The following is a 25950-nucleotide window of genomic DNA, read 5'->3' on the forward strand; positions in this document are numbered from 1 at the left end:
GGGTTCTCTCCTGTGGTTCCGTCTCTGTCCTGGCCGAGATCTACAAGTGGACTGCCACGAGACCTCCGTAGCCCTTCCTATGTTTCTAGGACTGCTTGAAGAGACAATTCGTCCATGCACTAGTTGCGGGGTGTTCGGACAGCTGGAACTTCAAGTTACACAGGCATGCCAGAGTACTGCTATTGGATATTGTCAAGTGACCTCATATGCGACAGTTCCAGTCGTCATCGCTCTCTCTGCGTGTAGCAAACTACCCCCGCATCTCAAGGAAGTTTATCCCGGAGACTCGAAGTCATCCACCTAAGTCCGAGAACCCGCAGAGGAAGAGCAGACTAGATAACTGGTGGATTCTAATAAACTTAATCTATTCTTGCTCAGATCGGAGCCGCTCTCGGATCCGCATATGCTTGGCAGCGGATCAGCACGCGGGGTATCACCTTCAGCTTCTGGCCAGAGTGCCAACCAACTCGAACGACGCTAGAGGAGATAGAATTTAGGTGATTACGTGCTGTGCTGTACTGTGCTGGCTATTCTATCTGACTATTTTCCTTTAGGGCAGGAATATGCCGGTTACACGCGGCATCAACCTGACAACCAAGACTATACCCATACACTGACAGGTTTTGTGCTGTACAACTTAAAGAATGTAATATCCTGATTATCTGCATCATTAACAACTTATCAGGTAGGAATAATTTGGTATGAGGTATCTAGTAATATCGAGTTGATGTATACAAGCCCCAGGAAAGTCCAAATTGCAGTTAGTGAGTGAAATTCGTCTACAATCGAACAGAGGCAAGGAATATTCAGAATCAATAGACAATAGATAGTTGAATTGACTAATGACAACTCCATAACATATGAATCATGCTCATTTGCGCATGCCAGACATTTTTCAATTTGCTCAATGCAGAAATAAACTATAGCGACCTAAGATAACAAACTCATTCAGGCATCTCAAGGACGTAGCGACCAGCAATCTTGCCTTGTTCTGTCAAATTGTTAGCGAGATTCACCACATGATTGAAAGGACATACCCATAAGCTCGTAGATCTTAGGCAGATCCTCCAGCGGCGCTGTCTTGAAAGGAGCTTTGATCAGGCCCCGCGCAAAGAAATCAATCGCCTCGACCCCATCCTGTCTGTTACCGACATAGCTGCCCTTGATATTGATCATGCGCACGACAGTGTTGAGGACCGGTGCCCTCAGGAAGGCGTTCGCAGGCAAGCCGATGGCAACGACAGTACCGCGCGAGCGAACATACTCGGTAGCCTGCTGGAAGGGCTTCTCCGAAACAGCCAGGAGAATGACAGCATGGGCGCCCAACCCATCCGGAGTAGCCGCCTTGACATCAGCGACCAGATCACTGGACTTGGTGAAATCAACGTATGCCTGTGACGGTTAGTATCTCATGTCTATTTCGACGGACTGCAACAAACCTCAGCACCAAGCTGCTCGCACATCACCCTCTTCTCATCCCCACCATCAATAGCGATAACCCGCAGCCCCATAGCACGCGCATACTGCTGCGCCAGCGAGCCCAACCCACCACCCGCCCCAACAATAGCGACAGTCTGTCCAGGCCGAGCCCCAGACTCCTTCAACCCCTTGTACACGGTGATGCCCGCACACAGCACCGGCGCAATCGCATCCAGCGGCACGTTCTTGGGGATCTTGGACGCATGCGTCGCCTTACCAATGGTGTACTGCTGGAAGGTCCCGTCGACGGTATACCCCGACAGCGAGGCATTCTGGCAAAGCGGCTCATCCGCCTGTTTGCAGAATTCACAAGCGAGACAAGACCCGTTCAACCACTTGATGCCTGCGTGGTCGCCGATCTCGAATTCAGTGACGAGGTCGCCCTTGGCTACCACGATGCCGGCGCCCTCGTGCCCCCCGACGAGAGGCATCTTGACTGGGAGAGGCCAGTCGCCTTTCATGGCGTGGAGGTCGGTGTGGCAGACGCCTGAGTAGCGGATCTTGACGAGGATCTCGTCGGGGCCGGGCTTCGGCACGGGGATTTGCTTGAGGACAAGGGGGCCGCCGACTTTTTCGGCTACTTGGGCCCATTGCATGGAAGGGACGGAGTTCTTAGTCATGGTTGTTTTAGGTGGGCGAACTTGCGAAAGAAAGTGAGATTGCGTGTGTGAGTAAAACAATGTGATTGATGATTGATGAGATGGATCTAGATTCACTCGAGTACCTTGATGGTACTTATAGTTCTTTGGCAACTGTAAGTTGGAGATAAAAGTGTTCCCTTGCTCCACTGGGGTCAGTTTTTTGCTATCCACACGGGGATACGGAATGCGACTGAGAGGGGATCGAGGACACGCAGCCCAGTGGAGTCTCTCGATATAGCAGTGCGAGATTGATGATTGGCCGGTATCTCCCATTGCTGATAGCTGAGCCAATGCAGTGCACTTACTGTGGAGTGGAAGCTCTCCATTTCCCCAGATCCCCGCGACTATCAGTCCAGTGTCGTCCCCGTGGGGAAATCCCACCATACCTCTAACTCACTCGAACTCACTCAATTCTCTGGCGCAAAATACACTTCAGGCAATAATTCCGAAATCTACTTCCTTGTGTCCGAGGGTCTACGAGCTAGAAAATAACACAGGAGAAGGTGGAGCTCATCCGAAGCCTCATCCTAAGAGTCGGGATGCGAGGGGATATCCGACAATAGTACGATCATACGATGCGCCCGCCAACCAATCTTAGCACAGGCTATTGCGGGCCTCGTGGCGATCAGGGTGCGGAGGAACTCTACGATTCAGTTCATCGTCCAGAATCACGAACAAAGAATTGAGTTCCATATGTCCGAGTCATAGCAAAAGTTCTTTTCTGGCTCGCTAAACGCTCTCGCCAGGCTGGAAATCGAGCTTAAAGCTAATAGTAGGGCAGATAACTGCCGAGTGACAGCGGCTGCGGGGAAGACACACTGTGCGGTTCCGCACAAACTCTATTGAGGCCCAGATCGGCTCAGGCCGAGCTGTCAAGAAATGCAGCCCTGGAGAGAGACATTCACACCATAAAGGCAGTCATCTGATTGGTGAGATCCATCCCGATGCTTCTAGGCATCCCGTCACGATCGGCATATCCCAATACAAGTGCGGAGCCGCTCCGAGAGGGGCAAGGCCTGCCAATCTGGACATTGGTCTTCCCTGTGCGGAGCCGCTCATGAACCTAGACCCCGTCGTGTTCATGAGCCATTCATTGGCTGTCTGAGATTTGGGACTCTATCTCTACCATTTGAACCCCACAGCATGTTGTCTAGCTTCTGATTGGTGATGTAAATTAACAGCGATGGCGGAAATTGAGTTTACTAGATCGTACTATGTCTCACTCCTCTGAACTGGCGATCAAGCATCATTAGCTAGGATCCGTGTACACAGATCTGTCGCGGAGCCGCTCAGCAGCTATGGACGCTGATCGCAGCAACATAATCCTGTGTGTATTGTTTGTTTTGGCTGGCCTTCTGTAGCTTAATCTTATTAAGATGCATATTTAACATCGACGCTATGTCCACTATAGATTGCATGTTTTAGCTATCGCCACTGCAATAGGACACGCAACAATGGCCACATCATATCATTCTCACAGCACGCAAAGCACGAGAGCACCAGCAGCAGACACAACCGAAGCCTCAAGACCACGAAGAAAGAAAGCTAGAAGAGCTTGCTCTGCTTGTCAGAAGTCGCATCAGACATGTGGTAAGTGATTTCTCAGCAAGACCGGACCCAGTAGTAATGACTAACTGATCCGATCCGCAGGCAACGAGCGACCATGTCAATCGTGCGTCAGGCGCGGCTGCGCAGACTCCTGCCGCGATGGCGAGCGTAAGAAGCCAAAGTATCTCGAGGAGGGCTCGTATAGGGTCTTCACTATAGAGTACAACGTACCGTGTCGCAATAACTGTGCGCCCATGCCATTGAATCACACATTCGCATGCAAAGATACCGGGGTCCAGTCAAGGACACCGAGCCCCGATGCAGGGCAGACAGTATATCCGTATGGAAACCTCAATCCTTGGACGATATGTGCGGAGGATCCCTTCGTCGGTCTCGAATTGGATGACGCACAAATTAAGCTGGAGGACCAGTTTCTCTTAGACTCACCACAGTGTGATACAACCAACCCAGGCCCGCAAACCGATGCTGTGCTTGCGTTTGCAATAGGAAGCGGGTGGTCAAGTACATTTCTCCAGTCGGAGTATGAGGATTCTGTATAGCATAGTCATGTATTTAGCCAGCGTTAATACCCTATGTCAATTTTACACACATTTCAGTCCAGTTTTAGGCTCATACTCCAAGATGACATTGTTTCCTTCGAGACAGCGTGCACATGACATAATACAAGAGGCGAGCCCTTCTCTGTCCGTACTATGTCCTTCACTCCAGAGCAACCTTGGTCACTACGGTTAGATCCTCATAGAATTCACGACAGCTCCCTACGTCAGCTAGGTGCTTCGGAGAAGCTACAATCAGCATTCTGAGCGCGCTAAACGACCACGGCGTCTATACACTGTAGGTTATTGGTTCCGGGTTCGTTCCAAGACCTCCCATCTGACAGCATCATGCCCCCTCGGTTTTTACTAACAAGGTCCTTTACTGGGTCATTCTCAACGAGGGTTGGGTTCGTGTACTTCCTAGACGGCAGATTGGTCAATTGCAGCGGGCTAGTTCGAAAACTACGGTACAACCCTGCAACACCGCTATTTGTTTTTACGAACATTATTTCAACGTTCTTCTGCGCGGACAATAATAATAACTATTTAGTAGTGCAGTTATTGAAGTTTCTGCAAAGCTTCAAACTAGGAAAGTGTCTACGAGGCTGAGAAAAATAGTGCTTACAATTGACGATTATAAATGGTGAGATTACCAATCTTCAGCGCACATCTTTTAGCGTGCCGATCAAATATAAAAGGCCGAGTGATCATTGATTTAGCCGTAGACAAGAAGAAATTCAGCCAGACATACAGCTTGCTTTCACTCCTCCATCCTTCAAAACAGTCGAACCTCCACCAAGACTTTCAGAGCCCACAATGGCAGACTCAAAAGACATAAACATGTCCACCCCCATCCGCCGCGTCATCACCGCCCACGACCCCAAAGGCAAAGCCTACTTCGCCTCAGACGAGCTTCTCCGGCCCTACGACCCAGCCACCGCTCCGCACTTCGAAGCCCCAGGCCCCAACTCCGGCTTCGGGGTAATCCAAATCCACCGCTCGCGCAGCTTCCCCGTCGATAACATGCGCCAGGACAAAGATCCCCACCGGACTCTTGTCCCGCTGGCCGATACCAAGGGTCCCTCATGCAGGATCGTTGATCTGCCTCCTGCGGAGACGGGGTTGATGCATCGGACGCTGTCGTTGGATTATGTGGTTGTGTTGTCTGGGACGGTTGGGTTCCGGACGGATGGTGGGGAGGAGAAAGTGCTCAAGGAGCATGATGTGATTGTTGTTCGGGGGTGAATCATGAGTGGGTTAATCGGGGGATACGGTGGCGAGGCTATTTGCGGTTGTGGTGCCGAGTAAGGAGATCGTTACTGAGGATGGGGTGAGGTTGGAGAAGACGCCGGTTGGGGAGATTTATGATGCCCCTGAGGAGGAGGATTGAGCGTGTCATTGTGGTCCAGGTATTGGGTTCTTACTGAGAGGGAGATAGGAATTAACTTGAATCCATCCGTCAGACATTCGGAAAATCCATATTCACAATCTAGGGGAAGAGGTACGTAGAAACTCAGAGTAGTGTAGTATGTCGATGTCACGTCTTCAATCGAGCAAAGTCAATGTTGCCTGTCGCAATAGCACCCAGAATGGCAGTCATGTCCGGATTTCAAGCCCTGTAGCAGCTGTTGCCCGCTCCTCCATGTCTCTGGTTTCCACGGCTGAGTATATTGTGTTCACCAGTCCCCTGAAGTAGTTTGCTGCGGACACATCCCCTAGCCTTGTAACAACTGACTCGAGCTTTCTCAATGCAGCTACTTTTCCAGTGTCAAAATTACTGGGGACAGGCCGACTTCGCAACCTAACTGACGTCTCAAAGGCTGTCCTAGCATCACGCAGGTTTCCCTGCGCCGCCTGTGCCTCCCCGAGCAAATAAAACGTCAGCGAAGCATCAAGGTTCAATTGTAGTTGCTGACTATAATCGTATCCATCCCCGAGTAGCTCAAGACGCCAACACAGTCTTTGACAGAGACCTGCCATATCTCTGTACCTTTTTTCCTGCCCGAGGTACCTGATAGCGGTGTGCCATACACAAAACGTCTCGTGGCTATACAGGCCTAATTCCCTATCGGCACTTTGAAGTGTCGCTGTGATATCGTTCAAACTCTTCCCTCGATAGAAGTCATAGAATCCACCTGGAATGGCTCGCGGGAAGCTGGCTTGATTGTAAGAATAATGAGCCTTGAATTCATTGTGCGCGACCCTCGACATCCACAGATATCGACAATAGGCATCAAATGCAAGGTATAAATGACCGTCTGAGTCCAGGGGTAATTTCTGCAAGGCTTCAAACATCATTCTGCGAGGTTCATTGCGAGACAAGACTAGTCTTGCCCAGCGGACAAGATATTCTGTCAGTAGTTGCTGAATTCTATCATGCCCATCCCCCTGAAGCAGGAGCACGATAGCAAGAATATCCGGAAACTGGCGATGGTGGTGATTCTGCACGACGGCTTTGGAATTTAGAAATGCTGTTCGTATCAGTGCTCCCGCCCTATCATTTCTGCCTATCCTGAATTGCCCCAAAGCTTCGTAAATCATGTTGTGGAGATTGCTGAGCGCTGCCAACCCAGCCCGGAGCTCAGCGCTTCTGGCGTACAAGCCTCGGTCATCTGCCGCCCATCTGCCAGAGTCGAAGGAAGTCTCAAAATGGACCCGTGTGCTGAACAAAAGTTGCTGGAAGTTTTTGAAGGTGTCGGGTTGGCTGAGGCAGTCCAGGTCAAAATGTAGAGGAATAAACGTTAGAACCCTGCGATTTGGGGGTCCAATCTCCTGGCGGTGCTGTTCCCTCCTCTTGTAACGATTCTCAACTTCGAGGTTGTCCAAGAGGACGTCACTGGCAAGGACCAAACAGTCCCATGTTCCTTCTCTCAGACCAATCCTGCTTCTGATAAAGACTACTTCCTCTTCGCTGAGATTCTTGAAAATTCCCTGGGTTCGTAAAAGGGCTTTCCACTGGTCGATTCTGAAAGTATGATAAGTATGTGTACCTAGAGTGACTTCACCTCTGGCCTATCACTTACGTTAGTCGGGGTTCAGACTGCGGCTGTCCCCGCTCAAATTCTGATTTGATTTCCTCGAGTTTCAAGCCTTCGAGTAGATAGAGCTGAATAATGTCAAGGTGACGGTCTCGGGAAAGCGGGGTTGGTTGGGATTCGCTCATGACTGAGTTTGTCGATGGATATCCGATTAGCGACTACATGAACCAGTATGTGTCGGGTTTGGAATCGGTACAAGAAGGCCAGTCTCAGAATGTGGCCCACTTTTGAAACAAAGGGGAACCACAGCAAACCTCAAATCGTTCTTGAGCTCTCTCCATTGTAGGAAAAGGGCCGAGTGTCCAATGATCGATCATCAACACCCGAGCCATTACTCTAAAGAGACAGGTGCTTGCAGAATGACAGGGATATAGCAAATAGCTTGTCGACGTCGAACCAGCATGGACACTGTATGGGAGCACTATGCCACCTATCACAGGAGAAATAAGGCCATAGCGTCTGGAACAGATGTGCCTTGTTGACGTGGCACGCTCCTTGAAAGAGACGATATACTCCCCCACTTTCTGTTGACGAGCTTCCTCTCAACGTCTCTAAAGCTTCCTGCATCATTCCATTGGCCGATCCACCAGATACCGAACTACTGCACACTTTTGCTCGCTTCCATCTGAGCTCATCTACAATCAGGAATAGTGCCTCCTACTTCGGCTGTCTTCGATGTAGGGCACTTTTGTGTGATTCGTCCATCCTGCTATGAAGGCTGCCATACATTTTTCTACATGGTAGAAGTTCTATAGTATGCCCATACCTCTCGTGGACGTAATGCGAGCTTTCCATGGGCAGACATGGAATGGATTATCTATATAAGAGCCATGGATTCCCGATGATATCTGCGTCTTTCGAAATATTTCCGGTGCATCTTTGACGAATGCTCAGAACCTACGGACCAAACAAAATCTGTACTGCTGCTATATTGCCTTTAACTCTGTGACATTCTGTCTGTTTACCTGAGGACTTCAGTGGCCCAGCCCTATAAATCACAATGCCAATTTTTCCCGCAAGCCCTTTGCAGCCCATCAAGAATGGATGGCATGTTTTCTCTGACCTTGTTTGCAACAAGTTGACCGAAGGAGCTGAAAGTTTCTTGAAAGCGCAGTAAGTTTGAATCGATGATCCGGCGAGCTTCAAGTTCCAAGTTTACTCAGAGTCGACATAGTACTGGAGCCGATCTCTTCATCGTTACCGGTTCCGCTGGGGTAGGGAAGTCGTCTTTCATCAAATCAATCACTGGGGAAGACGTATATATCGGATCGACACTTGAATCTGGTGAGGGTTGCTATTGTTGCAGGACCTATGAAGATACTGAACATATATCAGGTACAAAAACTACCAGTCTTGTGCCAACAGTCATTGGGAACCAGCGCTGCTTGTTCCTTGATATGCCAGGATTCAATACTCGCGACTTCGACGACTGGGACGTCTTTCATAGACTCATGACGGCAATGTCCGTTGTTGAGCGATACGTCGAATTCCGCGGTGTCCTATATGTGGATTCCATGGAGGAGAATCGTGTCACGCCTGCAGCAGAAAAGATCCTCACCTGGCTTTGGCTTTTCTGTGGCCAGGACTACATGCCCAATGTCACTGTTGTCACAACCAGATGGGACGGCCTAGACGCGGATGGCATCGAAACCAAGATGGCTAGAGTTGAGAAATGGCGTGCAGAAGGGCTGCTGCAACGTTTCTTCAAGCATGCCGCGAGCATTTACCACCATGGACTCGTAATGGAGGGAGGAAATTACAAAACATTGCATATCGAGAGGCAGGCCGAGAGGCGTCGGGTCCTCGCTCGGGATGCAATCACGTCGCGCTACCACCACCCAACCAGCCTCAAGCTTCAGATCTATACCGAAATCGCAAGTGGAGCTACCATCGACACGACCCTCGCCGGCAGATGGCTAAGGTATGGACGTGCGGCCGACGATCCCCAGGGCAATCAAGAAACAAGCGCAGATTCCTCAACTGGAGGTGATTCGGCCCGCAGCGAGCAACAAGGGGAACGTCAGCAGAGAGACTGGACATATAGATCTGGTGAATCCGCTGCAAGAGCGGCATGGGCTGAGCAGTTCTCATATGCCTGGGGGACATCAAACCCTGGATCCGTCTCTTGCACATGGCCGCCAGAATGTACATGTCGTCGTCCTCCCGTTCCTCGCCGCCTGTATTCGATTCCTTTGCCGACGATGCCTCAGAGAACATTTTCTTTGAAGACTCCATTTTTCCTGATGAACCCTTCTCTGGCCCAGAAGAAGAGTCGGGGTGGGGATGTGTGATCCTTTGAACCGACGTACCAAGGATCGTTGACTGTCCTGGATTATATGGTTTCCTCAGCTTAAGGTCTCTCTTTTCATTGTTTCTACATGTGTAGTACGTCTTTCGGTCTCATGTATCCTGAATGATCTGATTTTCCGTACATGCATGGAAAGACCTGGTAACTACTCTATTTCCTGCTTATCTGTGTGCAATGAAGATGGCCTGACCTCTATTTCATTCGAAACTACTAATTTTTGAAGCTGATGGCAGGTCATGCAGTTGCTGCAACATTCTTTTTATACCATATTTCTTCGGCCTATCCTGAGTTAGCTCCTATGTTACGCTCTCTAAATGCAGAATGGCTCCTATAATAAACATGCGCGAATCTCACGTATTAGAAAAGAGACTGCCAGTAGAAGATCCTATGGTAAAGATCCTGAATAACAAGTCAAAAAAACTACAGGATATAGCAGTAGAAAGTTAGACGCCATTCCCAGTCAGATAAATCCTGCCTATGACAGACTCCTGCTGTTATACTTAGAGTATGTGTCAAAAAAACATTAGTTATAGTATCTGCTGCTACATGTGCACTTTCGCTTTTTCTCTCGAGCAAAGGTCCTACCAGCCCGAAAGCCCTTGCTCGAATGTTCAGCGAAACTGGTATATATGCGGCCATCTTTTAATATACCAAAAGCACTATTGCCATACATAGAAACCGCCAGGATAATGAGAACAGCGCAACCAGCCAGAGCCTAGGGCTCCCTGGTCTCATTCAAGGCCGTGTTCTCAGACCGGAGCTTCTGCTTTTCATTGATGTTGAGCTCGATTGTGAGCGTCTTGCTCATCGCTTGCTGTGTGCACCGCCAGTCAACACCCAGAATACATGCTTAAGCAAGTCTGACAACCTACCATTATCGTGTGCCCTTTCGCCTCTCGATTTCTCGGCTCCCACTGGTCCGGGAAGCGCTCCTCGGCAAGCCAAACCCGGAGGTCGTCCACATCACCACCAAAGATCGAGTACATGAGCGCGTTGTTTCCGGAGCCTAGACATAAAGCATTCACCGGTGAGAAATCATCGATAGCCGGGAAAAAAGGGGGAAGAACCTACCGAAGAATTGGTGCAGGAAGCTCCACGTCATCGAGTATTGGCCATTGCTACGTTTGCACTCTGCGCGTCGGAGGCCAGAGAAGTAGACTATGTCGTCTAGCGAGAGAGATTTACCATTTGATGCATGGGAGAGGAACCTGTCTACTAGGTCCGGGTGCGGGACGCTCTGGTTGGGACAGAAGGCGATATCGGGACCTGTTTATTTCTCGCGTCAGCATACCAACGGCCGGCCTGAAAGTACGGATAAGCAACATACGTGTGAACGAGGCGTCGTGCTGGATGACCTGTGAGACAGGGGTCAGTGCGCAGTCAGATTTACGTGGGTATGTATCCTGACGACTAACGTTCAAAGCGCTGAGGTCCTGCAGGTCGACCCAGCCCCGCCCTTGGTCGAGCTGATAGGCTGAAGCAGTGAGTTGGTCGGCGAGCGAGGGTGCAAGGTTATATGCATGTTGGATGGCATGCGACATTTGCCCGTAGCTGATGTGTTTACCACTGCGGGGCAAGATGTCTGCGCGTCTTCACATCAGCGAAGGACAAGCACATTTTACTGTCTCACGTACCATGGTTGGCAAGAGCGTTGAGTCTTGGGCGCGTCAGAAGTAATCTTGTGAAAAGGATAAGCAGACATACGCTGGACAGGGTGAACGGGAGACGGTGGCCTGAATGGGCGCCTGAAATTGCGCCCAGACGCCACCGTGACCTGTCTGGTCGAAAGGCACAACGCTTCCAACCTTACGGCGGGGGAGAAATAGGTTTGCGATCTGTACACGGTGTCGTCGAGGTTAGGATTCAGAGACTGGCATAAACTGAGAAGAATACACACGACGTAGTAGAGGTCACGGATGGTGAGCCACAGGGCACAAAAGAGGAGAGCAGCAAGGGCTTTTAAGAGGTGGAAGAACCTTCTAAAAGTGCCGACAATTGTAGTAAAGATGTTAACCATGGTGGGCGACGGCAGTAGTTAGGAATTCAGGGCAAGTAACGACATCATTTGAAATGCAAGAACGAGTCTGCAACGGATATATGAGGGCATTTAAATTCGAGTCTATTTGGGTGTCAGCTGAACCATGCAGGTCCTCCTATGTTTGCTCCTTTGTCAGGGCTCTCATTGTTGAGGCTGCATAACGAAACAGGTATAAGTGTCTAGTGGGTTGGATATGGGTTGCTCACTACCTGCCTAATCTATGTAACCTACCCTCATATCAATGCGGATTGGATTGGGTCATCTAGACGTATCCATACGGATGAACCCAGATCCACCGTTCGTGGATAAGGTAGGGATATGCGGATCGTGTCCTAGTCTAGTCCCACCTCTACGAACCCCTCGGTCCAGCAAGCTAATGATGGAGCTTCTATTCCACATCGCTTTCCGCAGTATTTCCTGTAGCAAAGTATCGGTATCTCCGTCATCAGCATCCTTGTTCGACGACACAAAATGTGAAAGAATTTGACCAACCCTTGCTTCAAGACACAATCTTACAGACACCGGAAGATCCCCCCCCCAGATTCAGCTGCGGGGTCAGCAAGGCATCCGTGCCCCTCGGGAGTCGCTCTGCTACCTTTACCAGCTCGCGCGGTTCGAGGCAGTTGTGCTCGCAATTTCTGGACTCCTTGAATTATCAAAAATGACTTGGATGGGATACAGGTTTCAAAGCAAGTTAGATGTGTCAGATATCGACCGTTTCTGACTCACCGTCGAGTCACAGCGGAGGCTAATCCAGAAAGAGAGGCCGAGTCGCCAAATTTCTTGCAATTAAATACTCAAGACGAGTTTTGAGCTTATATACTGTGTTTGACCGAATGTCGCTGAAGACGGCATCGACGAGTATATCCGATCGACTCTACCGTCTAAGAGCGCATACACAACTTTGCTTTTCGTCGTCCGGTTTTGATTTCATGAGATTCTGCTTTTGATCATCTAAATAGCAAAATGGATCAGCCGGTACCACACGTTGAGCTCGCCATCCGTCCAAAAAAAAGTTTCGCCGCACCTGTTAGCAGTATTCGGAAACCAGGCGATCAGGTAGACATGACTACTAAGGTAAAGGAGCAGCATACGACCCAGCAGAGAACCCAAGCGCCAAGACGCAGCCGGCGATATGTCAGGGCAGCGACAGAACGCCTGAAAAGCTCATCAGAGGAAGCAGCTTCTGAGCAGAAAGAGCCTGCCGTGCATGAGTGGTCAGATGTCCCTGGACCATTGCACGAGGCTGTGATTGCCTCCCTGAAAGGAGTATGCCATGATCTAAATACGCTCGCCAGATCCGGCTACAAAGTCCGCGAAATGGCTCAAGAGGACATGGAAGGATATGCAAAGTGTATGAACTGCGGAGGTGCCTATATATCCACCTCTGATGGCATGAAATATACTGAAAAACTGTTGTAGAGCGCAAGCGAGTTCTAGACACGAAATCAACAACAGCTTGTTTCTACCACCCAATGAATCTCAATCGCCAGAAGAGACAATACAAGTATCCATGTTGCGGAAAGAAGCAGGCGTGCGCCTCATTACCCGCGCATATTTACGCACCAGTTCAAGATTTTATCCTGGAGAACTGGCAGAGCTATCAATTAACACCGAGTCCTATGTCAGGGCTTCGTCCACCTCGGCGCGCGGTCGCACTCGACTGTGAAATGATCGAGGTCCAAGGAGGGAGTGCGGAAGTAGCGCAGATCTGTGCCGTCGATATCCTGACCGGTGAAGTTATTGTCGACATATACGTGGTCCCGTCCAAGACGGTAACGGACTGGCGGACACCGTGGAGCGGGGTGTCACAGAAACTTCTCGAGGAGATGAAAGAGGCTGGAAAGACTGTCAACGGATGGGAAGAGGCGCGGAACGCGCTATGGACGCACATCAATCAGGACACCATCCTCGTGGGCCAGTCGCTCCAGCACGACCTCGATATCATGCGTATGGTACATTTGAACATCATTGACACGGCTATCCTCTCTCGGGAGGCAGTAGCGAAAGATTGCAAGCAGAACTGGGGGTTGAAGCGACTGTGCAAGCAGATGCTCGATCGCGATATTCAGCAGTCACGGAGAGGACACAATTGCTTGGAGGATACAATGGCGACTAGGGAGGTGGTTCTCTGGTGTGTTCGGCATCCCGGCAAGTTCCAGGAGTGGGCAGTGTCCCAGAGGGAATGGAAGAAGAAGGCCGATGCGCATTGGAAAATGAAGCGGAAAGAGTCGGATAAGGCTCAGGTCAAGCAGCCTCGAGATGGTGTCTCTCAAGTACGGGCTGAATAAAGGTCTCTGTTTTGTGTTATATGCTGCAGTCTTGATCCTTGGTGCTTCTTGCATATATCACCCGGCACTTGGAATATGCTAGATACCCAAAGGACTTATATATATTACTCTTATCACATCATCCTGGACAGTGACCCCATGAGATGCGGTGGAATGCCTCTTATAAGATAAGGATATCTTGGTTTCCGTTACAAAGGTTAAACTGTGGCAACCTAGATGATATATTTATCTAGGTTAACTAAGATGTCAGTAGTCCCTCTAGCCTAATGAAAAAATAAATAAGGTAAATTCTCCTAAATTACTCATCTGCGGACATGGTTCAGTAGACGATCCAGGGTTGTACTCCGGATAGGTGTGGATCAACCCATAATCCGCATGGGTTGTGTTGCATCAAACCCGTTATCCAACCCACAACCAGTCTAGATCCACCATGAATCAATGCGACGCTTGACGGGACAGAACCTGACAATTTGTAACGCCAAGATGGCACGCAACGGTGCAGATTGAAATGTATGTGTCCACTACTTCTTTCTCAGTAACCACCATTAATGATATGCTCCCTACACGGTTGGTAAGTAAGTACTGAGGAGCTCGAAACCATTTACATAAGGGTATGTCCTTCGTAGGCAACATAGAATCGTCGGACCAACCGATCCCGACCTTCAGAGCCGGTGATCCAATGATATCGGCCAAGGTAGTTCTCAGCAGATAAAGTGCAGAGATACCCTTTTGTTTCTAACCCTATGGTCAGAGATCAGAATCTTTCCCGGTAACAACATATTCATTCGATTTCAAAGCAAGGCGTGGATGGAGAAGTCGCGGATTAGGGAGCTATGGCAGAGTTATAAAACAGCTAGCTTCCTTTTAAAAAGAAATTATGCAGAGGGCTGTATCAAAGTCGATCATGAACAGAATGAAGCTATACGATAACATATTCCTCCCAGAGCCGACCTCCCAGAAGAATGAGACCTTGCAAATAGTAATTGCGTCGTATACTATACGTCACCTATACCAGCAACTCCCGTTCTTTACTTCTTCGGTGGAACAGTCCGATTGGCCGCTGTAACCATAGCTTTACACAGTAAGGAAAGGCATCCGGCTAACCCCGTTCCCACCCACTACAGCTAGCATCCCTTGATTGCTTGTTACGGTTAAGATTCCCAACTTCCGATCCTTTTTGGACCATCCACTACAGAAGTACGGCCCCGGGGGTGTGCATTTGATTCTCCCTCAACCCTAACCGAACCGGTTGATCTAAGATACGGCCGCAAGCGTACGGAGTAGTATGCTACATGAACGTAGATGTTGATTCTCGACCAATGCCATGAATCATTATCGCGAGGCAGCAGTCAGATTAATGAATCGACAGCTCTTCTTCTTTCGGCTTTGGAATATTTAAATTCTTTCAATTCCATGCATCGCATCATCTTATGCAACCATCATTGCATCTGAAAGTCTAGCGGCTATACGACTCCGTTCCCGCAGCTATGCCTCAAAACACTACTCAACTGACTCCTGGCGTCGTGCTTGGCTATCCTGAGGTTCAGGAGAAATGGCCCAGGAACCCCGAAGATCTAGCTGTCAGCGACATTGACACGGGCGTCTTAATCAATGAATTGTCCAATATTAAACTTTTGCCGGGGAAGGCCAGAGTCCTCGAGCAAAACCCGGAGATTTTGCAAACGAAAACCTATGAAAAACCCCCTCCGATTGAGGAAGGAACATATCGGGGAACTCAACTCGCGCTCACTAAGATCTACAATCTTATAGAACAGCGGTACTGGTATCGGACCATTTTCCTTCCTCTGAGATGGCTAACATCTGCGACAGATTCAGTTCCTTCATGGATGTAGCCAATTTCGAGCCTTTGGTTCCATCGCCCCTGACCAAGGACCAGAAACGCAAGTTCTTTGCATTCACAGATGGCTCCGACCGTTACCCACCCCATCTCAACCTTGCCGGCAATGTGGAAGCAGCAAAAGAGGACAAAAGCAACCAGAGATCCACACTTCAACCGTCCGAGATTTTTGACAAGATGCGCCTTTTGCAGTTAGCCTCTCTCTTACCTAGCATCGTGCCAAATAAATTCATAAGAGGACTAGCTAGGTTGACTGCAAGAGGCTGGTTTGGCTCCATGGGCAGACCAGACGCTGGAGAAAAGCTCGAAGATGTGGAGAATTATAACAGGAGGGCGCGCGGATGGTACTTCGGTAAAGATATATTCGATCTTCCCAACGTGGGCGATTTGGCAGATTGGTACAGCGATGCCCGGTTTGCCCAACAGCACTTTACAGGCACGAATCCTACTACCATCGAACGGGCTTCAGATCGTTGGTTGGAGCACTTTATCACAGCCGCAGAAGCACCAGAGGATGCCCCGGCTAAGGAGATCATCACCGATCTCCGTAACAGCTGCCGAGAGTCTTTGTACATGCAGGATTACAGCTACTTTCGCGAGGCTGCTGGGCTGGACCCGACTACTGTCATCAAATGTGAGTTTGACGAAGCAGGCAAAAAGAGCTACCGCTATGGTTGCGCTTCGGTGTGTCTCTTTTATCTCAATGATAAGGGCCAGCTTTATCCTCTGGCTATTGTCATCGACTGGCGGGGCAGTGCTGAGACATCTGTGACCATCTACAACCGGGAATTGATCAAGCGCAAGGATGTCCGGTCAGGAAGCGAAAAGCAGGACCAGAAACAGAAGATAACCGACGAGGCTCACGACTGGCCTTGGAGATATGCCAAGACCTGTGTGCAGTGTAGCGACTGGCTTCGGCATGAAGTCACTGTGCATCTTACAAACACTCATATGATTGAAGAGGCCATTATCGTTGCCTCTCACCGACAACTCGACCCAGACCACCCGGTGATGTTGTTGCTCTATCCGCATTGGCAAAAGACCCTGGCACTCAATGCGGCGGCCCGAAACACTCTGGTCCCCCATGTCATTATCGATATAATCGGGCTTGAGGCAAGTGAAGGCTTTGCATTTATCCGGCACGCGTACAAGAACTTTGACTTCAAGGGGCGCTACGTACCGACAGATCTCCGCCAGCGCGGGTTCCCTCCAGAGGAACTCGACGGTCCCAAGTTTCACAACTACGCCTACGCCAGATGTATCCACAGTATGTGGCATAAGATCCGGAACTACGTGCAAGACATGCTTGCTCTAGCCTACCCCGGAACAGATGCCGACGACAAGATCCTGAATGACCAATGTATTCAGGCCTGGTCGAACGAGATGCGCAGTCCCAATGGTGCCGATTTGCCATCCTTCCCGACCATCAGCACGTTCGAGGAACTGGTGGACTGTGTGACCATGTGTATTCACATCGCATCTCCCCAGCATACGGCTGTCAATTATCTCCAAAATTACTACCAGTCCTTTGTGGTCAACAGACCTCCCTGCCTGTACGCGGAGCCTCCAGCCTCTCTACAGGCCCTACTTGGCTATACCGAGAAACAGCTTGTCGAGGCGCTGCCCATGAACCACCCTCGGGAATGGCTTCTTGCGTCGCATATACCCTACCTACTCAGCTTCAAGCCGGGTAATAAAGAAAGTCTGATTGTCTACGCCGCGTCAAAGTTTCGTGTGTATCACAACAAACCGACAGAGAAGGACCAGGCCATTGCAGCAGCGACCGGAAAGTTCTATACAGCACTCGCTGACAGCCAAAAAGAATTCAAAAGTTACGGACAGGCGACGGATGATTGGGAAACCATCGAGTACGAGGTGTTGAGTCCAGATTGGAATGCAGTGTCAATCTTGATTTAGCCATGTCAGTATAACTGGGTATGGCTATGATCCAGTTGCAATAGTGCTGTGCAGCTGTCGTTTTTCCATACCGGATCTGCCCCCTTCAGAAAACATCCCTTAATTGGTTATTACTGCTTTTCCATGATAAATGGAAGAAGTAAACACCTATAATGCCGTCCTGCGACATAATTCGTGTACTGCCATATCACCATCCACTAATTGGGATTAGTCAGTAGTCTTCTGCATGACTCATAAATTCTATCAAAGTCAATTGCCAAATTGACAGCCCAGAAACCTTATCGAACACAAATATCGTCAAAACAATCATGTCTAATCGTCCCCTGGGTCCAGTTGTCACATTGCCTCCGGCCAAACTACCCTCTGAGGATACCCTCACCGGCCGCACGGTTGCTCTGACCAAACTAAACGCAGATTACGCCGCTCAGCTATTCCCTCTAGTCGGAGGTGACGATGAAAACAAAACCGCCCTCTGGGACTACATGCCCGATGGCCCATTCAGCGATTTGGAGACTTTCCAAGAAGCCATCGCGGCCAAATCGCGGTCTTTGGATCCGTTCTATTTCGCCGTCATAGACCTCCGCCAGGAAGACCAGAATCCCACGGCGGGGCATGCTGTGGGCTACCTCTCGTTAATGAACATCGTCCCTCAGCACCTCAGCATCGAGATTGGGAATGTGCTGTTCTCTCCGACATTGCAGCGGACGACAGTTGCTACCGAGGCGTTCTACCTGCTTCTCAAATATGCAATTGAAGATCTGGGGTTCCGCCGAGTCGAGTGGAAGTGTAATGCGCTGAATGCGCCTTCCAGACGGGCTGCGCTGAGATTGGGGTTTACCTTTGAGGGGGTCTTCAGGCAGCATATGGTGATCAAAGGGAGGAATAGAGATACGGCATGGTTCTCGATGTTGCGTGATGAGTGGGAGGGGGTATCAAGGGGCTATGGAGGAGTGGCTGCAGGAGAGCAACTTTGATGAAAGTGGTAGGCAGAAGAAGAGTCTTGAACAGCTGCGGACGGGAAGACAATCATAACTCAGACCAAGAGGTGGTTTTTTGCGCTTTTCTTCCTTGTGGGCTCTTCTTATGGAGGCTGTGCTCCAAACTAGACTGGATAGAGTGGTCTCTTTCGCAAAAATGTCCGGTCGCATATACGTCTGGTTGTTCTATTTGTGGATCCTCATTTCCATGATATTTTCAAGAATCTTAGAAAAACATCTGTGGCAATTTGAAGTCAAGTCACCAAAATATAGAAGGCGACAAAAAAGAAAAGATAATGCGTTAGCTGGGAGTCGAACCCAGATCTATTGCTTGGAAGGCAATAATGCTAACCGCTACACCACTAACGCTGGTTTGTGATAGGTGGCAAACTTTATGTTACATGACAGAAGTCACCAGAACAACATCTGAGCTATATTTTCCTGCGCATCTCAACTGTTAGATGCTGTGCAGGCTCAAAGGACTTGGTAATGCTGACTTTGTATAAACTTCGGACAGGAGGACCTCGCCCATTCTTCTGTACGTGTTGGTCCTTTTCGCCTTCAGCCTGGTCTGGCCGTGACTCCAACAAGTTGTCTTGGGGTATCTACAGCCGTCACTATATATGTGGATTTGCTTAGGTCTACTTGCTCCCTAAGAACTAGTCACCACTTCTTGAGAAGAGCATAAAGGGCAAGTAAGTCATCTATAAGAGGAAGATTATGGAGACAAGGACTTATATATCTTCCGTCGCATTCCACGCGATAAGCATTAAGGATCCATTCAAGGCGCACCAGCATCAGACGTTCATCCAAACCAGGCAAATATTCTCGAAGGTAGGTCGAACTTGTTTCTCTAGCCATCCAGAGGGCGTATGCTTATTATTTCATGTGATACTCACTTCGACTCAAGGCAATCTGGGCACCAGGCTCAACATGCCCTGGGGTTTAGACGGAGTTTATTCGTATTTACGAAGTCTGGATATCCATCTCCGCGTATCACTAGCTCACGACCTATACATAATGCCTCAAGGCATGAATAACAAGACCTTTTGTCATCTTTCATCACATTGCCCGTATCGTTGAGTGAACTTCCATCGCTGTCAACAATAATGACCAACACGCCATCCACTGTCGTGCTCATCACAGGTAAAAAACGATCAACATAACTGCATCAAAGCCTGGACTAACCATCGCAGGTGCAAACTCGGGCATCGGCTTCGCAACAGCCAAAACCATCGTCTCAGCCTCGCCAGACTACCACGTCATCATCGGCAGCCGCTCTCTCCAAAACGGCCAGAATGCAGTCCAAGCGATCCAGTCCTCAGGGACCACAAACGGCTCTCTGTCTAGCATCCAACTAGACGTCACGGACCCGACCTCAATTGCATCCGCCGCGAAGCAAGTCGAATCGCAGTTCGGCCGTCTCGACGTCCTGATCAACAATGCGGGCGTCTTCTCCCAGTCCCAATCAACCAAGACGGCAATGGAGGAGACGTTCGCGGCAAACTCAATCGGGCCTGCGCTGGTCGCCATGGCCTTTAATCCTCTATTGATGAAGTCGCCTCGTCCGTACTCGATTTTCATCTCGAGTATTCTGGGTTCCTTGTCCGAGGCGGCTGATCCCTCGTCTTCGGTGCACTATTATGACGGCGTGGCGTATCGGATGAGCAAGGCTGCGCTGGATATGTTGGTTGTACAGCAGCATAAATTGTTTGGACCTAAGGGGATCAAAGTGTTTGCTGTGTGTCCGGGGTTGGTAAGGTCGAATCTGAGAGGGAAGGGGAGGAAGATGTGTCTGCGGGAGGAAGGGCGGGGGATCCGATGGTTCCAGCGGAGATGATTTTGGGTATAATTGAAGGGAAGCGAGATGCTGATGTGGGGAAGCTTTTGCGTGGTGATAGGGTGTTGAATTGGTGAACCTTATACCTAGATGGTAGATTGCGTGGTAGGGCTTAGTTGAAGTTGGTTTTGGTTGCAAGCAACGAGGGGATATCTTGAATATCAATGATGGTCTCGAGCAGAGCTTGCCATACTCGAAGCTGGAGAAGTTGATCACAGTTCTCACTTATAAATTGGCTATTGCACGAGTAACACTGTTCATCGAATACGGAAAATTTCTCTGCCACGTCTCGAGGATAATGGAAGTGGTCAAGCTTACTGACTGAAATAGTTTGATTCTGCTAAGCTTATGGAATGGAAATAAGGATTGCAAATGGGCTGGCGAGTCCTTTCAAACATTGATTTTTCAAAGAACCCACATTAAGAACATATCAACCCATCAGATCATCCAAGGACTTTCTGCACGAAACCCTCAATCCACTCTGCCACATCCTTAGCCTCCCTCAAGTGAATCAGCAGATGGCCCTCGCCCTTGACTATCTCCAAGCGCACATCCGCGTTAACCAGCCGTTCCTCAATATCCACGGCATCCTGTAGCGGATACGTCTTATCATCCTCGCCATGAATCAAGAGAACCGGCACACGAATCTTCCCCAGTCGATCAAGCAGCGCATCTCGCTCCATCATCGAGTTCAGAGTAGGCTCCACATTCTCAGCGCCCGAATGGCGCTGAACCCAGTCCTGCTTGATCCGAGTCGCACGCGGGCACTCGACATCAGGATTCCCGCCCCAGCTGAGGATAGCGGCGTTCATGATCTGCTCGCTGGGAGCAGGTGTTGCAATCCAGATATCGCAAAGCTGGTAGAAGGCATTACGCTGAGCGTCGGTCGCGGCTGATGCGTTGGAGGCGAGGAGGATGAGGCCCGAGAATCTAGCTTGGTCGAGTAGAGCCAGGCGGAGGGCGATCATCGAGCCCATGGAGATGGCAGCGATCAGTACGTTGGACAGTTCAAGCTCTTTCTGCGGGGTATTAGCTGTGCTATGGCTGTATGGGTTGTATGAATCATCCATACCAAGAGAGCCAGGACATCCTCGGCTTGATTCCAGAGAGTATATTGCTTGCGGCCGGTGGTGGTCTTTCCGTGGCCGTTCAAGTCCACCCGGAGGAGGTTGGCATTTGGTAACTGTGGTGCGAGAAGCTGAACGGTCTCTTCCCACATTGTCGATGACATCCACGAAGCATGGATGAAAAGAATGGTGGGATTGCCATTTTGCAGGGGTGCCTCTGTCTGCCAATAAAGGCCGTTGCTGGCGAATCCGGAAGCCATGATGATGGTTTCTAGGTATTTGGTTATTGATTTATTGTCCGTCAGTCTGTAGTTGAAGATTGCAGGAGATGTCGAATGTGTGTATTTATATTGTGGACAGTTCGATGGAATGACGTGGTTATGCTTCCGGTCAAGGTTGGAGTATAACGTTATGCGGATATCGTTATGTGAGGATCTCGCGAATACGACCTATCCTGAAAGATCATAGTATACCCTCGTATTCTCGTATTCATAACAGATACTTGTGTTCCAGACAATTCTGATGTACTAAGAAACCGCCTAGCGAGTAGTCTAGCCCAGCCACATTTTCGTAGTCATATTGTTCATTACAGCAATCATTATGGAATTCCAAAAGCATGATATGGCATTCGGAGAAGTTGATATCTATATCCATAAAAGGAAGAGCTGCGAAGAAACCGTTGAAGTTGCGCTACTATTATCGCCCTGATATCAAGCCTGTGCCTATTTCGCAAATTTGGCACGTAGACCGTCTAGGTCCAAAGCTCGTTCTCCCGAGCTTGTCCTCGCATGAACCCTGTTTTGCCCACCCAGACATGTCAACATTCTGCGGCCACCAGTACACCGGCCATGGCACCAGGTGCGGTGCCTGAAAACACTTCTCAGTGCTGCTGCAGTTCGTAGACACGGAGTACGAGTAAGCTGACCAATATAGAGTTAATTTGAGTCTGGATCCGAACGATGCTTCCTCTTATGCTGTTGACGATGGCGAATGACCTGAGCTTGATCTTGAACATAATAAGAATCAACTTGTGCGAGCTCGTTTTTCCATGGTGATTGGTTGACTTTTCCATTTAGCCTTCCTTATAGATAATGCACGCTTAGCGAACAAGCTAGAGATGCCCAATAATCTATATACTCCTAAGACCACAACTCCAGACGTATCTGGTACAGCAAAGCTGCCTCAGAGACAAAAGGGTCTACTGCTTTATCAACCCAGAGGCGTCAATCATCATCAAACCGTAACGCGCAATAAGCGAGGCAATACTCCCAGTAAGCTGAATACCAGCCCGACTTCTCCCAGTCAAGGACCACAAGGTGCAGCTTAGCGCTATCGTTGCCAGCATCGCCTTCCTTAACTTCCAGCATTATATTTTTCCTTTGAAGATCACCATGAGTGAATGCTGGGCGCTGATCACGGAGCCCCGAAGCAGACAGTGGCGAAGGAAGTCCGCTCTAATTGAAGGCCCAAAGTCGTGGGTATGCTTTCTGGCCATCGCTTCGATGAGGTCCTGTTAGAGGTGAATGGGCCATTGATGGCCAGATCTGGTTCCCCTGTCCAGAATATCCCGTCGAGGAGAGGTCGTTTGCCCACACTGCCATAATAGCTCGGCGGCGGAAGCTGTCGTAGCTCTGTAAAGTATTGACGCAGCGTACTGACCGTCAGGCAGACTCCTTTTCGGAGAGGCCTAGGCGCGACCATGATGATAAGAGGTTCTGGCCAGCAATCCGTTCCATGACGATGTGTTTCTTTCTGGTATTCGCGCTTATATAAAGCGCATAGACTCGAGGGACACGTATGCTCGTGTTCTCATCTACAAATATCATATTCTCTCCCTCAAGCAGGTCTATACCCATTCTAAACTTCACCGCGAAATGGGGCTCAATCGCAACAACTCTCCGTCCTCCGTATTGCTCGGCAACATCGGGAGCTTCATCGATTTCAGCTTCTGTTGGAAGTTACAAGACAAATCAACCGCGTAGTACGGTAACTTGATTGTGGTAGCGATTGCCGTAGCTTGTTTGGGAGACCGAAATGCGGCTGGGATAACAATGAGCTGGATGAAGAGGGAGCGGTGGGGTGTCATGATGATACTACAGCCCCCAACTGCGGCAAGGCTCCAATAGTGCTCCAGCTTCTCCGTGATGACTAGGGACCCTTCAAGACTGTCTTGGAGACTTCTATGCCGCAATACCCACCATGCACCCGTTTCTGACGCAAAGTGGAAATTCAGAAGGTTAACTGTGGCAGATTTCTACCAAATTTAGGCAGCCCAGAGACGGCTAAATGCTCGAAGGCAATGCGTGTTCGAGATGCATCAGTATCTAGACAGTCCTGGGTATGCTGCAGAGAATGGCTTCGGCCTTGATTGTTATGCCCGCAAAGTAAAGTTCTTTTACCGAACCGTGACAAGTTATCATGCCTCAGGTTCGTACTGTTGTCGGACCTAGAAGGCTACAGAAATGGACGCCGCTTTTTCTTATTCCTATTTTTCGTTTAACGTTCCTACTCTCTACTTCCCCGGCTGCTCAGTGATCTCTAGGTGTCTCATCACGGGGACCAGCACAGTCTCCCAGGATAGGACACGCGGTGCTAGGGATAGATTGGAACATACATGAATGGTTCTCTGCTTTAGATCAACAATTGGTGCTTTCAGTTACTGGGACATGATACATGCACAAAGTACAACATCAATAAGGCTGTGCTGCTATTTTTGGCCAAGATGACCAGGGTCAAAATGCGGCGCAGCATCATAGAAACCCCTCATCATCATTCCACATCCTCTCTTGCGTGCTCTGAATCAACAAACAGAAGCATTCAATATGTCCACCGCCGTTTGGGATCCCGATACTATTCTCCAAATCACCGACCCCTCAGGCCGAGGCATGATATGCGTCGGTCTGGCACGCCCCCACTCTCCCAGTGGACTTCGCGGTCGATGTCGGTATGATATCCTGCCTGATAGGCATAGGGCCATTCTTTCCATCTTAGATACTATGTCCAGGACACCGCCGCAGTATGTGACCAACAGGGAACTTCGGTCCATTGCTCGATTGGGATTGTGCGAGTGGCATACTCACCAGGTGGAGAAGGTTGTGGCTAACTGGGAGGATATCCTTGGATGTGTCGAGAGTATCAGCGGGACGTACAAAGGGCAAGGGGAAGAGATTATTCAAGACTCGAAGGAACTGCAGAAAGAGGTCGATGAGTGTAGAAGGTTGCTTCTAGTCAAAGGGGATTGTGAGGATGCTCTTTCTGTGGTGCTCCGTCGGCATCTTAACAGGAATGCACGATTGAAGAAGGAATTAGTGGAGAGTCAAGCGACTTCTGCTCGGCTGCAGAAGGATTTAGCGAGGATTAAGGACCAGAAAGAGGAAAATTCTAGACTCTCTGCTGAGAACTCTCGCCTATCAACTTTACTCAAGAGAGCCGAGGAAGAACAAGAACGCTGCAAGGAGCAGGCAACCAACCTGACTGCAGAATGCGAGAAACTGCGCAAGCAGAATGCAGAATTACAGGCGGATGTCAACTCCGGGAAGGACAAGTATAAAGATTTGCAAGACAGGGAACAGTCAGCAACTAGGGAACTGATCGCCGCGAGTACTCAACTGCATGAACTTCAGTCTGCCAACCTGGGTCTGGAGAACAATAAGCAGACCTTGCAGTTGGAGATCGACATCCTAGAACAGGAGGTGAAGAAATTGAACGAGAAAAATACCTCCATCTCTGCAAGTACTGCAGCTTCATTGCAGACAGTCACAAACGAGTTGTCGGCTGCCCATCAAACGAACACGGAGTTACGCACTCAGATCGACCAGCTATCGACACCGATCTGGTACAGATTAATACAATGGATTAAGCAAAAACTCACGGGTCTCTCGAATTTGCGGAACCCCGGCAAAGAAGTCTCAGATGAAGAGGAGGGAGTGGCGCTGGCCCCAACTGTCCCAGGCAGGGATGCAGGACTGGTTGACGGAGCAGAGCAAATATAGTGCTTGATACAATGAGAAGCCAAGCAATGTATTCCTTTGATATGGTTTGCAAGTTGCTCAGCTGATTCTTGAGTCTGATCATCTGTTCGTCAGTCTTTGTTTTAGGCAATGAAAGTTTGCCAGAAAGTTCGGAGGTATCGTACGCTCTTTCACGTCCTGCAGTACCAACGCCGAGTCAACTGGGCCGCTTGCTCAGGGAAACTGGATATCAGTCGCACGGGTGGCCTCTGGGCTCCATGAGGCACCGTACATTAGCATCTAACAATACTGGACACAAAGATTATGGACTTGTAGTGCATTGCATTTATCATTAATACTCATGAATAACTATATTAGAAAAACTATAAAACAAAAGCCACTTTTTAGAACCGCCCCTATCCATACTATGGCCGCCTTACT

General features: G+C 49.4%; 12 protein-coding genes and 1 non-coding gene across 13 annotated transcripts; 8 read left to right on the forward strand and 5 right to left on the reverse strand.

The window, feature by feature from the left end:
* Nucleotides 1-944: 944 nt before the first annotated feature.
* Nucleotides 945-2099, reverse strand: P174DRAFT_434816 (zinc-dependent alcohol dehydrogenase; the record flags this gene model as incomplete). Its single annotated transcript, XM_024825896.1, has 3 exons — nt 945-991; nt 1038-1392; nt 1440-2099. The coding sequence occupies 3 exons, from the start codon at nt 2097-2099 to the stop codon at nt 945-947; spliced, it is 1062 nt and encodes a 353-aa protein (XP_024679034.1).
* A 1321-nt stretch (nt 2100-3420) lies between these two features.
* P174DRAFT_507154 (C6 zinc finger domain protein) lies at nt 3421-4269 on the forward strand. The gene is made up of 2 exons (XM_024831356.1): nt 3421-3710; nt 3771-4269. Exons 1-2 carry the CDS (start codon nt 3575-3577, stop codon nt 4226-4228), a joined length of 594 nt encoding a protein of 197 aa, XP_024679035.1. The 5' UTR covers nt 3421-3574; the 3' UTR covers nt 4229-4269.
* A 654-nt stretch (nt 4270-4923) lies between these two features.
* On the forward strand, nt 4924-5718 carry P174DRAFT_445359 (cupin domain-containing protein). The gene is made up of 2 exons (XM_024828320.1): nt 4924-5466; nt 5507-5718. Exons 1-2 carry the CDS (start codon nt 5066-5068, stop codon nt 5613-5615), a joined length of 510 nt encoding a protein of 169 aa, XP_024679036.1. The 5' UTR covers nt 4924-5065; the 3' UTR covers nt 5616-5718.
* A 103-nt stretch (nt 5719-5821) lies between these two features.
* P174DRAFT_515537 (uncharacterized protein) lies at nt 5822-7413 on the reverse strand (the record flags this gene model as incomplete). Its single annotated transcript, XM_024832197.1, has 2 exons — nt 7249-7413; nt 5822-7190 (listed from the first exon to the last, which is right to left on the reverse strand). The coding sequence occupies exons 1-2, from the start codon at nt 7386-7388 to the stop codon at nt 5822-5824; spliced, it is 1509 nt and encodes a 502-aa protein (XP_024679037.1). The 5' UTR covers nt 7389-7413.
* Nucleotides 7414-8009: 596 nt separating this feature from the next.
* On the forward strand, nt 8010-9756 carry P174DRAFT_445360 (uncharacterized protein). The gene is made up of 4 exons (XM_024828321.1): nt 8010-8376; nt 8438-8547; nt 8599-9312; nt 9348-9756. Exons 1-4 carry the CDS (start codon nt 8264-8266, stop codon nt 9560-9562), a joined length of 1152 nt encoding a protein of 383 aa, XP_024679038.1. The 5' UTR covers nt 8010-8263; the 3' UTR covers nt 9563-9756.
* Nucleotides 9757-10119: 363 nt separating this feature from the next.
* P174DRAFT_413317 (uncharacterized protein) lies at nt 10120-11588 on the reverse strand (the record flags this gene model as incomplete). The annotated part of the gene is made up of 8 exons (XM_024824343.1): nt 10120-10385; nt 10444-10577; nt 10643-10837; nt 10899-10926; nt 10987-11153; nt 11206-11228; nt 11276-11406; nt 11469-11588. 8 exons carry the CDS (start codon nt 11586-11588, stop codon nt 10287-10289), a joined length of 897 nt encoding a protein of 298 aa, XP_024679039.1. The 3' UTR covers nt 10120-10286.
* Nucleotides 11589-12456: 868 nt separating this feature from the next.
* P174DRAFT_413319 (putative RNA exonuclease) lies at nt 12457-14116 on the forward strand. Its single transcript, XM_024824344.1, has 2 exons — nt 12457-12978; nt 13032-14116. Exons 1-2 carry the CDS (start codon nt 12576-12578, stop codon nt 13898-13900), a joined length of 1272 nt encoding a protein of 423 aa, XP_024679040.1. The 5' UTR covers nt 12457-12575; the 3' UTR covers nt 13901-14116.
* A 1271-nt stretch (nt 14117-15387) lies between these two features.
* P174DRAFT_434823 (putative lipoxygenase) lies at nt 15388-17675 on the forward strand (the record flags this gene model as incomplete). Its single annotated transcript, XM_024825897.1, has 2 exons — nt 15388-15677; nt 15731-17675. The coding sequence occupies 2 exons, from the start codon at nt 15388-15390 to the stop codon at nt 17673-17675; spliced, it is 2235 nt and encodes a 744-aa protein (XP_024679041.1).
* Nucleotides 17676-17952: 277 nt separating this feature from the next.
* On the forward strand, nt 17953-18895 carry P174DRAFT_445364 (GNAT family N-acetyltransferase). Its single transcript, XM_024828322.1, is given in 2 exon segments — nt 17953-18604; nt 18624-18895. 2 exon segments carry the CDS (start codon nt 17984-17986, stop codon nt 18705-18707), a joined length of 705 nt encoding a protein of 234 aa, XP_024679042.1. The 5' UTR covers nt 17953-17983; the 3' UTR covers nt 18708-18895.
* Nucleotides 18896-18949: 54 nt separating this feature from the next.
* P174DRAFT_t160 lies at nt 18950-19021 on the reverse strand. Its single transcript has one exon. It is a non-coding gene; the product is annotated as a tRNA-Gly (tRNA).
* A 336-nt stretch (nt 19022-19357) lies between these two features.
* P174DRAFT_297619 (putative short chain dehydrogenase/reductase) lies at nt 19358-20548 on the forward strand. The gene is made up of 3 exons (XM_024821614.1): nt 19358-19486; nt 19563-19798; nt 19849-20548. Exons 2-3 carry the CDS (start codon nt 19762-19764, stop codon nt 20490-20492), a joined length of 681 nt encoding a protein of 226 aa, XP_024679043.1. The 5' UTR covers nt 19358-19486; nt 19563-19761; the 3' UTR covers nt 20493-20548.
* A 387-nt stretch (nt 20549-20935) lies between these two features.
* P174DRAFT_396020 (alpha/beta fold hydrolase) lies at nt 20936-21925 on the reverse strand (the record flags this gene model as incomplete). Its single annotated transcript, XM_024823715.1, has 2 exons — nt 21565-21925; nt 20936-21511 (listed from the first exon to the last, which is right to left on the reverse strand). Exons 1-2 carry the CDS (start codon nt 21817-21819, stop codon nt 20936-20938), a joined length of 831 nt encoding a protein of 276 aa, XP_024679044.1. The 5' UTR covers nt 21820-21925.
* A 2456-nt stretch (nt 21926-24381) lies between these two features.
* On the forward strand, nt 24382-25551 carry P174DRAFT_515544 (uncharacterized protein; the record flags this gene model as incomplete). The annotated part of the gene is made up of 1 exon (XM_024832198.1): nt 24382-25551. One exon carries the CDS (start codon nt 24382-24384, stop codon nt 25549-25551), a length of 1170 nt encoding a protein of 389 aa, XP_024679045.1.
* Nucleotides 25552-25950: the final 399 nt, after the last annotated feature.

This window comes from Aspergillus novofumigatus, assembly GCF_002847465.1.
Source record: "Aspergillus novofumigatus IBT 16806 chromosome Unknown P174scaffold_8, whole genome shotgun sequence".
Lineage (NCBI taxonomy): Eukaryota > Fungi > Ascomycota > Eurotiomycetes > Eurotiales > Aspergillaceae > Aspergillus > Aspergillus novofumigatus.